Consider the following 13,636-nt stretch of genomic DNA (forward strand, 5'->3'; position numbering starts at 1 on the left):
TGGGCTTAGCTCGGGAAAAATGGGGGCAATATGTTGCAAATTACAATAACAATCGCTGGTAAGAGGGACGTACTATATTATTTTAATTTATTTTGTACGTCCGGGTATGGTTCACATTCCACTTTTGAAGGTGGTGGCGTGTAACTAGTGTCTTGTTCCACCGTTTGGTAGCAAGACACGCACAGGGGCCAACGAATGCACTCGTCATAGCCATTTCATAAAAACACTGTCAGCGGTAGGAGCAGACAACATGGAAAGCAATCGTCAGGGACAGAGCTATACGACTTGCTTCCTATCGAAAGAAGGTGTGACCACTGTAGAAATTCATCGGCGCTTGGCGGCAATCTGTGGAGAACATGCGCCGTCACGGAAAACAGTTTACAACTGGGTGGAAGGTTGGAAAACAGGACGCGCATCAGTGGACAAGGGAACCAGCTCTGGAAGGAATATAACAGTGTCAACACCAGCCAACATTGCCCGAGCCGAACAGACCATCCAAGGAAACAAATGCATCACATTTACGGAACAGGAGACATGCACGGGAATTAGCCGAAACACCTTGCAGCGGATCGTGTACGGCCACTTTCAGTTGGGGAAGGTGCCATCCACGTGGGTGCCTAGACTTTTGTCTGCAGATGAAAAGCAGTGGTGTGTGGACGTGTGCAAGGAACTTTTGCAACGCCATGATTAAGATCCAGCCGACCTCATGGCTAGGCTTGTGACCGGTGATGAGACATGTCTCCATTACCATGAGCTGCCATTGATCAAATGGGATTCACGGTACTGCTACGCCCACCATACTGTCCCGACTTGGCACCAAGTGATTATCACTTGCTCGAAAACATGAAGAAACCTTTGCGTGGTCGCCGTTTGCCGGATATTGCAGAATTGGACACAGCTGTCAAGGCATGGGTACGCAGCACTCCGAAGGAATGGTTTCAGGAAGGTCTGAAGAGACTGACACATCGATGGCAAAAGGATATATAGTTACAAGGAGGTTATGTTGAGAAGGTGGACGTAACAACTGAGTGTAATGTACTTCAGTTGGATGGGAAAAATAAGGTGTAAAACAATATAGTACGCCCTTCGTAATAAAATGAAATAAATAGGTCATATTTTCCTTATAGTCTATTTTTTGGTTTTCCGTACTACTATAAGGTTTGCTTAGCGAAAGTTGGTCACAATTTCAGCATACGGTTTTTGCATACAAATACATTTCGTTCAATGCTATTAATAGTGATTCTAGACTCTTTGGACAGTCGTCCAGACTTGAGACTGCCTGGTGTTGGCTGGTTGGGTATTGTAAATACAATCATTTATCCAACATAAAGTCGTATTCCTCTGCGTGTTGATGGGATTTCCAGTCTCTGTCATACCCAGGATATCATTAGTTCTTTTGTCAACTAGAAAACAAGTTAATCTGAACACGAAGGAAAATAATATATATTCTATCACATCGCCTTCTTCAACAACGTTTATTTCCACCGTGGTCTAGAGCATCGACGAAATCATCTAGGATTTGAGGCTCAGATGTATATCGTTCTGGGAGGATCTGTTCACCGCTTTCAAGGCAATCAATTTCAAACTCTCTTAATACAAAGTGTAAAGGTACATGTTTAAAACAAGTATGAAAAGCCAAACTGGTTACAAAGGAAAAGAGTTTCATTAACCGTACACTGGGGAACTGTATGCCCCAAACACATGTTTTGATAAACAAGCAGTCGTTACTCGTTAGAAGTAGTGCACGAGCTTATTGAGTAGGAAGGTCAGAGATAAGTGACGGAGGTAGGATACTATAGGGGTTGCGAACACCAAATTACTACGAATTAAAAATTCCCTGTGGCAGTCAGTGTACGGTTCCAGGAGTCTTTTCTTGTTCATGTTTTCTTGTATGTAAATATGTATACAATTTATTTCTGTTCTCAATTTGATTGTATGGGCCATCCGCTAAATAAATAAAATGTATGACAACACAAACATCGGTGATAGGGCATGGAGAGAGAGGGACACATAAGACTCTTCCGCGGGGTTGCGGCACACGAGCTCAGTTGGCAGGCAATACCAATTTAGATTCGTCTCTAATACTTACTGCAATGGACTATGCATCACAATGCAGAACCACCAACATAATTTAGCACGAGCCGCCACTGGTTAGGACATAGTTCACTCATATGCGAATAAAAAGGCGTAATCATCTCCGTATAGGCCATGCAGGTCCTGGGAGGAGTGGAAGGTAAAAGCTTCCACTATCCGTAACCTCGGCGCTTGGTGGGGTAGAGTGGTTTGCTCTACGCCCGGCAGCCTTTGCCCCGAGGAATAAACGTGATACTCATTTTGGTCTAGGCTGTGTAAACCTCAGGGCCATTGCACCTCGAAATTGGACATCTCTTTTCCTAATTTTTTCGACCTCTTGACGGGAAATCGAACCCACGTCCCTTCGGGTGAACCTAGCACGCTTTTACAACCTCGGCCAGGCAGCACCTCTCATATGCCAGTCGATGACGTTAATTTTGCCATGTGCAACAAAACGACAATTGTATTTCCCTGAACGAGATGCATTTTATCGAAAAAGTACTAAACATGCAAATTTCTACCTCTTCCGGATCATATCTCTATACCTACAACGAGGCATCCACCATCACATCTTGTTAGATTTCACTCCCCAATCTAACCGGTAAAAGTTCCATCTCTTTCCTGTCGGGGGAAGTAGTACCGTTGCATACGCTAGGATGGTGAATATTATTCATTCAATTCACTAAAATGTTGATATGTGATGGTCATCAATGTTTTGTTCTTGTGACCTATATCTGGACCAGGAGGTTGGCCATGCGGTTAGGGACGCGCAACTGTGAGCCTGCATCCTAGAGATAGTGGGTTCCAACCCCACTGTCGACAAGTCTGGATATGGTTTTCCGTGGTTTCCCATTGTCCCACCAGACAAATATTGGGGCTGTACCTCATTTAAGGCAATGGCTGCTTACTTCCCACTTCTAGGCCTTTCCTATCCCATCGTTGCTGTAAGACCTACCTGTGTCGGTGCGACGTAAATCAAATATAAGAAAATACCTATATCTGGAGTCAATTTCAGCCTTCCAGACGTTTTCGTTTTGTCAGTACTGTTGTGGATGGCGAAATAACTTATTGTTCGGCGTAGTTCGAACTCACGTCGATAGATAGAACCGTGCGCGTCAACATGACGAATGTGACAAAATAGTTCTCTGAAGGAGACTTACTTTCCTAACATGGTCCTGAGAGAGGTTTGGTGTACTTTTCATGTAAAGGGAAAATAACAACCTATATTTGGTGCCCATTTCAGTTGTTGAAACATTCTCGTACCGGACGAGTTGGTCGTGCGGTTAGGGGCGCGCGGCTATGAGCTTGCATCCGCGGGATATTTGGTTCGAAACCCACTGTCGGCAGTCCTGAAGATGGTTTCCGTGGTTTCCCATTTTCACACCAGTCAAATGCTGGGACTGTACCTTAATTAAGTCCACGGCCGCTTCCTTCCCACTCCTAGACCTTTCCTATCCCTTCGTCGCCATAAGACTTGTCTGTGTCGGTGCGATGCAAAGGCAATTGCAAAAAAATAATAATAAAAAAAAAAATTAAACATTCTCGTTTTCTCAATACCGCTGTGAAGGACAGACAGAATAGGGATTATATAGGTGGTACATGTTAAGCCAACCAACGAGTCCTCTGGCGTAAAACCAGAACACCTCGTAACACAGACTCAGTCAGTACTCAGCACACAAACCCCCTCCCACATTTCAACCCGAAACCTCCACACAAACCGTACCTGCTAAAGCCCTCCTCAAAACCCGAACCTTATACACACAAACACCAACACGCACCAAACTCAGAAACACAGGCACCGACGCACCCCCACCCACATCACGACCAGCATCGAATCGCAAACACATCCACCCTGACCCACCCAGACCTCAGAGGCCCAAACTGAACCACTTACATCTCCCACCACCTCACATCAGTACAGAACCTGAGACTGAGACTGAACAGGTACTGAACCCGGTCTCAGCGCCCATTATAATTATTGTGTGGTCTTCTTCCCCACTTGGCTCGTTTGTAAACATCATTAAACACTTCTAAAATGGCAGGGTCCGGGTGGACTAAGGAAGATGTTAATGTTTGTGTGACGTTAAAATGCCTATGTATCACAACAAAAATGCAAGAAGGGAGGCGGAAAACTCAGTCGCCGAATTTCGGTCACAAGCTCGGCTTCAAGAACGCAACGCAGAGCCTATTCTACCGTGCCCAGTTCGCGGTTTGTTTGACCAAGTAGAGTAGACCTCAGCTTAACAGCGGTCTTGAGCAGAGAGAGGGTGTTTTACTACCCTAGCAGCTCTACATTCAGGAAGCGGAGCGGCTGGTCTCCAACGTCGGCTATCCTGAGAATGGTTTCCCGCGTTTTCCATTCTTCTGCACTTAGGAGAATGTCGGTATAGTTACTTTTTGGGCCACGGTCACGCCAATCTCACTTTCTCCGCAATTCACATCACCGAGACAAATCTCCCTCCCCTGGGAGGCCCGCCCTACCCCATCAGGGTACGGAAAGTAAACATTTACCAACCCCTCCACACCCTGTTTAACGGGACCTATACACTTCGTGGGAGGTGAACTCCGAGCTCCGTTCCTCAGGAGCTTTCACAGTCCAACCGACTGGTAGTAAATGTGCAAAAACGTAAACGAAATTCCGCAAAAAATAATTTTCATTACCACAAAAGATATATACCTCCTAGCACAGGTTCATGGAGTTGCATAGTACTGCTCCCAATCACAATCAGTTAATTTTGTTCTAGACTATGTAGGCCCTACTTGAGAACTACTGTATGTACAGGAGGTGAAATTGCTAAATTTCCCCTTAATTTATGGTCGAGTATACCAAAAGATCGATCAATCAATCAATCAATCAATCAATCAATCAATCAATCAATCAATCAATCAATCAATCAATCAATCAATCAATCAATCAATCAATCAATCAATCAATCAATCAATCAATCAATCAATCAATCAATCAATCAATCAATCCTGATCTGCATTTAGGGCAGTCACCCAGGAGGCAGATTCCCTATCTGTTATTTTCCTAGCCTTTTCTTAAAAGATTTCAAATAAATTAGAAATTTATTGAATATTTCCATTCGTAAGTTATTCCAATCCTTAACTACCCTTATTTTCCTATAAATGAATATTTGCCCTCATTTGTCCTCTCGAATTTCATATTGTGAGCTTTCCTAATTTTAAAGACGCCAGTCGAACTTATTCGTCTACTAATGTCATTCCACGCCAGATGTATAGATATAGCACATATCCTGGATTCAGGAGGTTAAATAGACTGTATCGCGATTGACCTGTCTAAAGCATTTGATAGGGTGGATCATGAGAGACTACTGACAAAAAATGAGTGCAATTGGAGTAGACAAAAGAGTGACTGAATGGGTTGCTATATTTCGAGAAAATAGAGTAGGCGAAACTTTATCTGTTTTTTCTTTGCTATTTGCGTAACGTCGCACCAACACAGATATGTCTTATGGCGACGATAGGAAAGGAAAGGCCTAGGAATGGGAAGAAAGCGACCGTGGTCTTAAATAAGGTACAGCCCCAGCATTTTCCTGGTGTGAAAATGGGAAACCCCGAAAAATCATGTTCAGGGCTTCCGACAGTGCGGTTCGAACCCACTATCTCCCGGTTGCAACCTCACAGCTGCGCACCCCTAACCGCACGGCCAACTCGCCCGGTAAGACCCCAACTAGAGTATGGTTCCAATGTATGGGACTCTCACCAAGAAGAAGAACTGAAGAAAAAAAAAAGTAGCGTTACAAAAATGTTGCAAAGTTTGGGCTGGGAAGACTTGGGAGAAAAGACGAGCTGCTCGACTAAATGGTATATTCCGAGCTGTCAGCGGAGAGATGGCGTGGAATAACATTAGTAGACGAATAAGTTTGAGTGGCGTCTTTAAAAGCAGGAAAGATCACAGTATGAAGATAAAGTTGTAATTCATCATCATCATCATCTATTTACCCTCCAGGTTCGGTTTTTCCCTCGGACGTAGCGAGGGATCCCACCTCTACCGCCTCTAGGGCAGTGTCCTGGAGCTTCAGACGCTTGGTCGGGGGATACAACTGGGGAGTATGACCAGTACCTCGCCCAGGCGGCCTCACCTGCTATGCTGAACAGGGGCCTTGTGGAGGGATGGGAAGATTGGAAGGGATAGGCAAGGAAGAGGGAAGGAAGCGGCCGTGGCCTTAAGGTAGGTACCATCCCGGCATTCGCCTGGAGGAGAAGTGGGAAACCACGCAAAACCACTTCCAGGATGGCTGAGGTGGGAATCGAACCCACCTCTACTCAGTTGACCTCCCGAGGCTGAGTGGACCCCGTTCCAGCCCTCGTACCACTTTTCAAATTTCGTGGCAGAGCCGGGAATCGAACCCGGACCTCCGGGGGTGGCAGCTAATCACGCTAACCACTACACCACAGAGGCGGCTAAGTTGTAATTCACGAGGACAAATTGGGGCAAATATTCATTTATAGGAAGGGGAGTTAGGGATTGGAATAACTTACCAAGGGAGATGTTCAGTAAATTCCCAATTTCTTTGAAATCATTTACGAAAAGGCTAGGAAAACAACACATAGGGTATCTGCCACCTGGGCGACTGACCTAAATCAGATCAGTATTAATTGATTGATGTATACCAACAGATGGAATCAGAACTACAAATGGTGCGGAGTCGTTTCATCGTGTTGCTACTCAATTGTGGGACAAATATCACCGTTGTGAACTACCGTTAGTGGAGTATGTAAAAAGAATTGCAAATCGTTTCCAGTCTATCCCGCTCTACGACAAGTGTTTCATCGGGGCAAGCAGCGTGCTGCGCTGCCAGTTTTAAAGGTAAGCTGCTGTATACTTTATATTTGCGGCAGTGATTTCTAATATTTTTAGGTAAAGATATATGAAACTTTGCGGTAATGAAAATAAGTTTTGCGGTAAAGCTGTGCTGTTTTGCGGAAATGCAATCCGCCGGTCCAGCTTCTTTCGCAGGTCCGCAGTCTGGCATAACTTTCTCTAATCAGTTTTCTGCGCCCGTTGCAGAGGGGGTGTCTGACGTTTAGCCGAGATGATGATGATGATAATAATAATAATAATAATAATAATAATAATAATAATAATAATAATAATAATAATAATAATAATAATCTATATATTGAAAGAATGTACTAAAAACAGCTTTGGCAAATCCTTTTGTCCGTTCTACTGGACCGGTTTGATTCATTTCTGTTGTATTCTCTCCGGAATTACCTGCCGGTGAATCATGAGACATTGATAGGTCTCTAAGTTCAGATAACTTTGAGTAATCGTGAAATCAAAGCATTAAATGATCACTAAAATAATTGCAGGCAAGGCTTATCCTAACCCACAATACATTATGTACTTAGCAGGTTGCTAAGCGACCAACACTTTAATTAATATTCCAATACAAGTGATTATCATCCTTCGTAATGTCATTGCATGCAGCCATGTTTGATTACTACCTGCAAAGCCAGAGAATATACACTTCCTCTGATCACGGTAGAATACTATTCCCTGCTAGATACTCTTTGATTCTCTAACATTTTCCAGCTTCCAAATATGTTCAAGGGATGGCAGAGAGTTTATAATAACTTACATTCTGCTAAGAGAATAAAAGTCTACGTACAAACAGACTCCAACATGACATAGGCATTACACATTATCTGGGAAGACCTATCGAAGGATAACCTAGCTAAACTAGAAAGAAGTTTCTGCCTGTCAAAAACCGCTTCTTTTTGAGACTAACCTATGAGTAGGGATGGCAACGATTTATCGGTTTTTATGAAATACCGATATTTTCCTTTCGATTTATCGATATATCGATATCGAAATTTTGATTCGATTTATCGAATAATATATCGGTTTTTCCATTAATATATCGTTTTTCTTTGAATTATTATTTTCATTAACAACATCCGCACTAGAGAACGCCGATAATTCTGCAAGAGATGGTGCTAGTGAAGGTGGAATTGCAACCTGGAAACATCCAATCTAATCAATACCTTGCTCTGAGCCTCTGATAGGCTGTACTATAATTCGAATACAAACGGTGGAATATGTAACACAGTTGCCTCCGCATGGCAGTTTACACAGCGCGAAATACGTTCTTGTTCCAGAGTCACCGCTAGACTTCGTGTTAGCCCTCCACCATTTAACAACACAGACTATATGGAAACTGTGAAGGAAAAAGGTAAGTTTAGGTGAGATAAGCCTTAAAATTCATTATAAAAGGCGTTGATTTGTGTATTCAGCTTGTGATGAGTATATGGTTTATATTTAAACGTAAAGTTATGAAAATAGAAGCCTCCGCGAGTCAGGTGGCAGCGCGCCAACTTCTCACCGCTGGGTTTCGTGGTTCAAAACCCGGTCACTCCATATGAGATTTGTGCTGGACCGGTTTTTCTCCGGGTACTCCGGTTTTCCCTACCATCTTTCATTCCAGCAACACACTCAAATATCATTTCATTTGTCAGTCATTAATCATTGCCCCAGAGGAATGCGACAGGCTTCGGCAGCCGGGAAAATATCCTATTCTCGCCGCTAGATGGGGCTTAATTCGTTCCATTGCTGACCCGGTCAAATGACTCTAAACAGGCTGTGGATTTACATTAAGAAAATGTTTTGTGCATATTGATAAATATACAAGAGCCGAGAGAGTATTTATTGTAAACATTCTATTCACAAATGTTTATTGCGCGTGATAAACAATGGTTTATTGCTGTGCACCATTCTGCAAAAGTAAACTTCAGAAAGGTAGTGGCATTTATTTCCACGAGCAAATGTGGAACTACGAGAAAAATGGGTCTTAATTATGTCATGTCGCGGTGACGAGAAAAATAGCATGTGGCAACCTTCCTCGAAGTCTGTCGTATGTAGCGAACATTTTGAAAGCACGTGTTTTAGCATTTCTACTAAAACTAGTCGCAATCAATGCCAACACTTTTTTTCAGGGTATTTGCATGGCAAGACTAGGTTACGTACTAATACTAAAATGTTTTAATTCCTCCCCTGAAGGAGGAGGCGGGCCTCTTAGATGGTGACGCCGTCTGTGAGGCCGGGAGATTTGTTACGGCGAAGGAGATGCTCGGAGATGGTGAGGGGGTTGGCGGCCGTGGCCTGTACTAGGAACCCTCCCAGCATTTGCCTTATTGCAGAAGAATGGAAAACCACGTAAAACCATTCTCAGGAAAACCGACAGTGGAGACCAGCCGTGAGGTCCAGCCCTGTCCAGTCTCCCGAATACAGAGACGAAGAGCCACCCTTCCTCTGCTCGGTTGGCCGGTCGGAGTGCAGAGCTGTTGGACCACGGACCAGCCGTGGCCACTTGTGGGCCGAGACCCACTCTGCATTCATCGACGAAGGCTCTGTGAATACTGCAGTGTTTTAAAATATACTATGAAGTATTTTCATTTTTATTAGGATGTGTACTTTCCGGTTGCAATTATACTACCTGATTCGTATGAGCTCATCTCGAATTACTCGGTGATACATTTATTTTTCTTCATTAAACGTCATAGAAATATCACTTTCCTACTCAAAACGCAATGTTTTTTATTTGTAATGTGCTTTTATGTGCAAGTTATTATCCTAATGGCAATTGGAATCGTGCTGAGGAATGGAGGGAAAACCTCACATCCAGCGGCGACATTTGAACTGCTGCTACTTTGTCAATTTAGTACTTCAAGAGACCGTGCTTGCTGAGGCCTTTACTTATCTCGTAGGCATCGATAACACCTAGGGACGTTCCGATATAATAAATATCGATATTTCATTCGATATCGACATGCCGATATTATCCTACTATCAAAACAAAATAGCGATATATCTCGATATAAAATTATTTCTTTTCCAAAATACAAGGATTTGAAATTATATTGAAGTTCTATAAATCGGGGATCTATTAACAATATGCAACTTGTTTGAAGCCATCAAGAAATATTTAATTTGTTTGTATCTATCTGTACATAATACTGAATGATTAAAAATTTTAATTTGTTTGTATATAATTCCGAATTTGATTGATTCCTTACTTTATAAGGTAAGGCGGCAGCTAAGAATTTAAGTCCGTTAAAATGTGCAGCATGCTTGAAGCCATCAACAATGTTTTGATTTGTTCGAATCTGCTTCTATGTATTACTAAATGATTGGAAAATTTCATTTGATTTTATGTCATTCTGAATCCGGTTTGCACGTAAATTTGAATGTTTCAACAAAATAGTTAACCAAGAGACGTAAGCGTGGTAAGACCTCTGTAGTGTAGTGGTTAGTGTGGTTAGCTGCCACCCCCGGAGGCCCGGGTTCGATTCCCGGCTCTGCCACGAAATTTCAAAAGTGGTACGAGGGCTGGAACGGGGTCCACTCAGCCTCGGGAGGTCAAATGAGTAGATGTGGGTTCGATTCCCACCTCAGCCATCCTGGAAGTGGTTTTCCGTGGTTTCCCACTTCTCCTCCAGTCGAATGCCGGAATGGTACCTAACTTAAGGCCACGGCCGCTTCCTTTCCTCTTCCTTGTTTATCCTATCAATGCAATGATAAAACCATAAATACTTGCACGCTAGATGCTGCATCATATTCTTAACTATTTTCAGCCATTTCTACTAATTTACGAGGTTTATATGAACATCAAGCATTACTGACACTACTTCTTTCACTCTAAAAAAGCTATTTATTCAGGATCTATGCCTCGACTGCTGTCTTGTGGCTGCGGGTGAATGAAAATGTGTGTTATGGAAGTATAACCCTAGCAACCGTGCAGGCTAGTGGTCATCTGAAATTAGCAGCCGTTGATGGATAATTTCCATGGATAATTAAACCGCGAATTCCAGTAGCAAGATAAACTCAACCAACCAGTCGCGTGCACAGGCAGAATAAACCAATATTGATATATATGCATTGAGATCTGGTGATGATATTGTAGTTACTCTTGGGTTACGATATATCGATATCGCTTGAATATACCGATATATTATGTGCAATAAATATCGATTATCGAAAATAAGTTTTCAATATATCGAAATATCGATATATCGGTATTTTTTTTAAAACTGCCATCCCTACCTATGAGCTCACAAGACAATCGTTCTATATAGAAGAACTGCGATTAAGAATACAATTGCCTTCTACGACACAATGTCAAGCTTTACATCAAGAAATGAAGGATGAAAAAAAGCGAACATATGGATAGATTTTTACCAGACAGAAGGCACGATGACGTCAGAATGGTTGAATTCTGACTGGGAATGGTGGCATACCATAACGCGCTTCTTATTAAAAGTTCATAAAACCATTCAAGAGGGCAGGCAAAGCAATACGACTACGACAGACATACCAAGACGAGTTATCTGACCTATTTATAACGAATTCTGCGGAGCAACACGGGTCCTCTAAGTAATAATAATAATAATAATAATAATAATAATAATAATAATAATAATAATAATAATAATAATAATTGTACACCTCAACCCTGCACATTTAAAAGAAACGCCTTAAGGAACTCTATCTACCGAACAAAACGTGAAACTGCTAATACATAAAAGTTTGGACATTAATCAGGAGATGGCACTACTGAATAACTAAGTTGTTATTTTACAGTTTCCTAAGCTGACTGGATTTCTTTTTCTTTGTTTTGGTGTACATCAAGAAGGCCGAACCTTTTTCCATATATGTCTCTACAAAAACTGAGGTCATGCACTCCGGTGCAAGATGGAAAAAATGAGTGATTTAAAGAAGTTTTTTTAATGTTTTCTCAAATAAATTAACTTTCATTTATTTTGGTATTTCAAGGTTTGCAACACTTCCTTCTCGTCCCGCCAGCTTTTGAGTCTGGCCAATCAGAAATTTTCTGTATTATTTTCCAACCAATAATAGGCTTCTTGTAATTTTATATTCTGCCAATAAAAATGAGAGGGTGTGTCCGGATTTAGTCCAGAGCCTTCTCGAACCCTCCCCGCGGGTATATAAGCTGCGGATTTTTCAAGCTACCTGGTCTTATTGATCGTCGAAGTTCTGAGTGTGTATATTAAGACAGGAGGCGGGGTGCCTCATTCTTCGGAAGGCAGAGCATCGGCCCAGGTAATGGCCACCAGGTTTCTATCTCTGTAGCTATCTCCGCAAACTTGCCCGAGGGGAAGGTCCTAATCTTCAGCTATGTAACTATCTGTTTTCTAAAATGTAAACTTTCTTCCTGCTAATGTAAAATATCATAAAGATTTAAACTGTAAATCGGGGATAGATAGTGCGTTACCCTCTGGAGTCCCCCTTCAATTTATCTTGAGGTGACTAAACTTTTGTAACTGTTTCTCTTCTTGTAAATAATTAACCTTCCTTCTAGTCACCTCAGTAGCTTGGGATTAGCTTCTGAATCATCGGGCCGCGAGCCCAAGTAGGGTTGTATTCTTAGTTTTCTTGGAGCGCAAGTGTACGCCTCCATACATTTTGAGTTTGGGCCAGTAATTTAACCTGTTCTTCCTTTCCACGAAGGCCCAGTAGTTTGGGTAATAGATACTCCTGTGTAAAAAATTGTAAATTTTAGGTTGGGCCTAGAGAGGCCAGAAGTGTCAGGATTTTGTGTAATGTTGCCTTGAGTAGGCTGTAAGAAATTGGGAGCAGAGCCTCCTAGGTTGAAGATGGAGAGCAAGGAAGCTCTTTTCTGTAACATTGAGGGGTGCCTCTGGAAGGCTGTAGATTGTAACGGTTGGAGCAAAGTGGGAGATTTCTCTCCTCGTCTATCGAAACGCTACATTTGCGGCGTTGTAAACTTGTAATTTGGAGATTGAAGCTCACAAACTGTAAATTTCGTGTATCAACATTGCTTTGTACATGTAACCTTGTCATTTCATTATGTAAACATTTTTGTTAAGTTTGAGATTTAAAAGAAATATAACCTTTAATTGAAAGTTTTAATTTAATTTTGATATCGTAGATAGACCCATTAAAGCCCACACTTTCTTTCACCTCTCTCTGTTCCAAGGAATCTCCGTATAATAATAATAATAATAATAATAATAATAATTGTACCGGGCGGTACACCTCCACTCCGTTAATTTAAAATGTGCGCCTGTTGGAACTCCTCTGCTGGAGGAGGGCTGAACTTTATCTACTCTATTAATTCTCTACCTTCTCAGAAGATGTCACCATGTGGAAAATTTTGAGTTTTAGAACTGTGTCACTTTTGATGTGTTTTTGTTTCGCTTGAAGTAAGAAGTGTGAACTTTCTCTTCTAGAGGACACTACTGAAGATCTACAATAGTGCAACCTAGTGCGGAGTCAAAGAACTATTTTGTTGGAGAAAATTTAATTTCAAGAGTTTGTTCTTTGTTAAATTTCTTTCTGTCATTGTTTAAGTTGGCAATATTTACCCCTTTCTTCCCCTTGTTATGAATGTAACCAATCCCGAATTTCTTTAATTAATTTCTGACCAATCAGGGGTATCTTCCCCCAACTTGAATCTGTTGCGGGGTCCTATCCAATAAAAACGTTGTGGGCGGGTGTTTTCTTTCCCCTAACGCCTAGAACCTTCCACGAGAGGTTATAAACTGCTGATTTTTG

General features: G+C 42.0%; 1 protein-coding gene across 1 annotated transcript in view; it reads left to right on the forward strand.

Annotated features, from left to right (window-relative positions):
• Nucleotides 1-843: 843 nt before the first annotated feature.
• LOC136863697 (uncharacterized) overlaps nucleotides 844-13,636 on the forward strand; it is a 29,641-nt gene continuing 16,848 nt past the window's right edge. The window contains exon 1 of the mRNA XM_068227845.1: nucleotides 844-912. Coding sequence (XP_068083946.1) covers nucleotides 844-912 — 69 coding nt within the window. The remainder of the gene's footprint in view (nucleotides 913-13,636) is intronic.

This window comes from Anabrus simplex, chromosome 5 (assembly GCF_040414725.1).
Source record: "Anabrus simplex isolate iqAnaSimp1 chromosome 5, ASM4041472v1, whole genome shotgun sequence".
NCBI lineage: Eukaryota > Metazoa > Arthropoda > Insecta > Orthoptera > Tettigoniidae > Anabrus > Anabrus simplex.